The 1664-nt window shown below is 30.2% G+C and overlaps 1 protein-coding gene across 1 annotated transcript; it reads right to left on the reverse strand.

The window, feature by feature from the left end:
- EIN_013400 (leucine rich repeat containing protein BspA family protein) lies at positions 1-606 on the reverse strand (the record flags this gene model as incomplete). The annotated part of the gene is made up of 1 exon (XM_004255387.1): positions 1-606. A coding segment is annotated over one exon (606 nt), but the record flags the coding sequence as incomplete, so codon positions are not given.
- Positions 607-1664: the final 1058 nt, after the last annotated feature.

The raw sequence follows: 1664 nt of genomic DNA on the forward strand, positions 1-1664 counted from the left end.
AATGCTTATAAGACTAATGCATTCACTGAAACATTTTTCACTAATTAATGTTACACTTGATGATATTGTAACACTGGTTAGACTAATGCATTCATTGAAACACCAATCACCAATTGATCTTACACTCGATGGTATGTTGACACTGCTCAAACTACCGCACCAACGGAAACATTTTTCACCAATAGATCTTACAATTGGTGGAATATTATTACCAAATTTTTTTCTATCATTTTGAGTGTAAGTGACATTTTTAAACTCGATGTTTCGACTATTGTTTCTGTCAACAGTTTCAAAGTCAACATTGAACCACACAATGATTCGAAAGAATTCTTTCTTTAAAACAACTTCATTTTCACTATCTTCATTTTCTCTTCTTTTGATCATAAATCCATTGCCAAAGTTCTCATCTTCTTCATCCCACAAGTGAAGTGTCTCGATGTTTGGGAAGTATCCAAGTGTTTTGGAATTCAATGATGTTGGGTTGAAGTGAAACTTTTCCATATTGCCACCAAACTTCTTACATACCAACTTCAAGTTAACAAAGTCTTTAATGTTGTCGAAGTACTTCGAGACTATCATAATATGATAACCAGAAAGTCCACGCATTTTGATATTCACAGTTTTTCGTTGTTCAAATATATTTAAATTTTTCTTTGCAAACAATTTTAACACTTGAAAACACTTCCTGTTAAAAGTGTATTCAAATACTCATTTAATATTTCGGGAATTGACCACTTATTATTTTTATAATTTATATATAGTAAAATGAACCATATTAATAAATTATCAAAATAATCAATTATTTACCAAGTGCAAAAAAAATAAAACGAAATAAACATAGCTTTTACATATTAAAATGATTTGTCGTCAATTCACAATGTCTTATTAAACCGTTGTTGTTTTGTTCTATTTTCCAAAATCATTAAACAGACTTTTTAACACCACTTATTTAACTCAACGTGTTTCACCAAAATCAGTCAATTACATTGCAATTTGTAGTAAGAACAGTCAATGAAAAATACCAAATTTTAGAAAATGTAAACTTGAGTTACAAATCAGTTTTCCACTTTTACATGCAATTCTCATATGTGGATTGCATGTAAAAGTGCTTTTGAGTATTTGAAACACGTGCTTTGTTGAAATTTTTCATTTGTTAAATAATCAGAATGGTATCTATTAGTTTTCAAACTAAAAATCAAACTAATTTTAAGAAACTGATTAAAAAATTTGTGGTCAATAAAAAAGCGTTATAGTTTTGTTCGGAAGTTTTTTCGTTTTTAGTGGACTCGCAGAACGAGAATGTAAAAAACGCGGTGTTGCGATATATTTCTGGGGTCTCAGTCAATATGGACGACGTATTCATCACACAAATAACACAAAAGTCGATTAAAGAATTCGAAGAGAAAAAAGGATGAACCAAACACAAATCTTGTTTAACTCCTTGTCGTACTTTAGTATGTTGTTTTGCAAAAAAATCGCGTTCTTTGTGAGAGATATCTTTTACGTTATCATGACATAGTTTGCATTTTTTATACGACTTTAGATAAAAAAAATTAGCCGATGACGTCTATGTGTCAGAAATTGAAGATAACAACGACGAGTTAACGTCGGGTTTCAAAGCGACTATTCTCCGGTTTGATATAACGAGACATTGTTTATATGTG

This window comes from Entamoeba invadens (assembly GCF_000330505.1).
Source record: "Entamoeba invadens IP1 unplaced genomic scaffold scaff_1105074726307, whole genome shotgun sequence".
In the NCBI taxonomy this organism is placed as follows: domain Eukaryota; phylum Evosea; order Mastigamoebida; family Endamoebidae; genus Entamoeba; species Entamoeba invadens.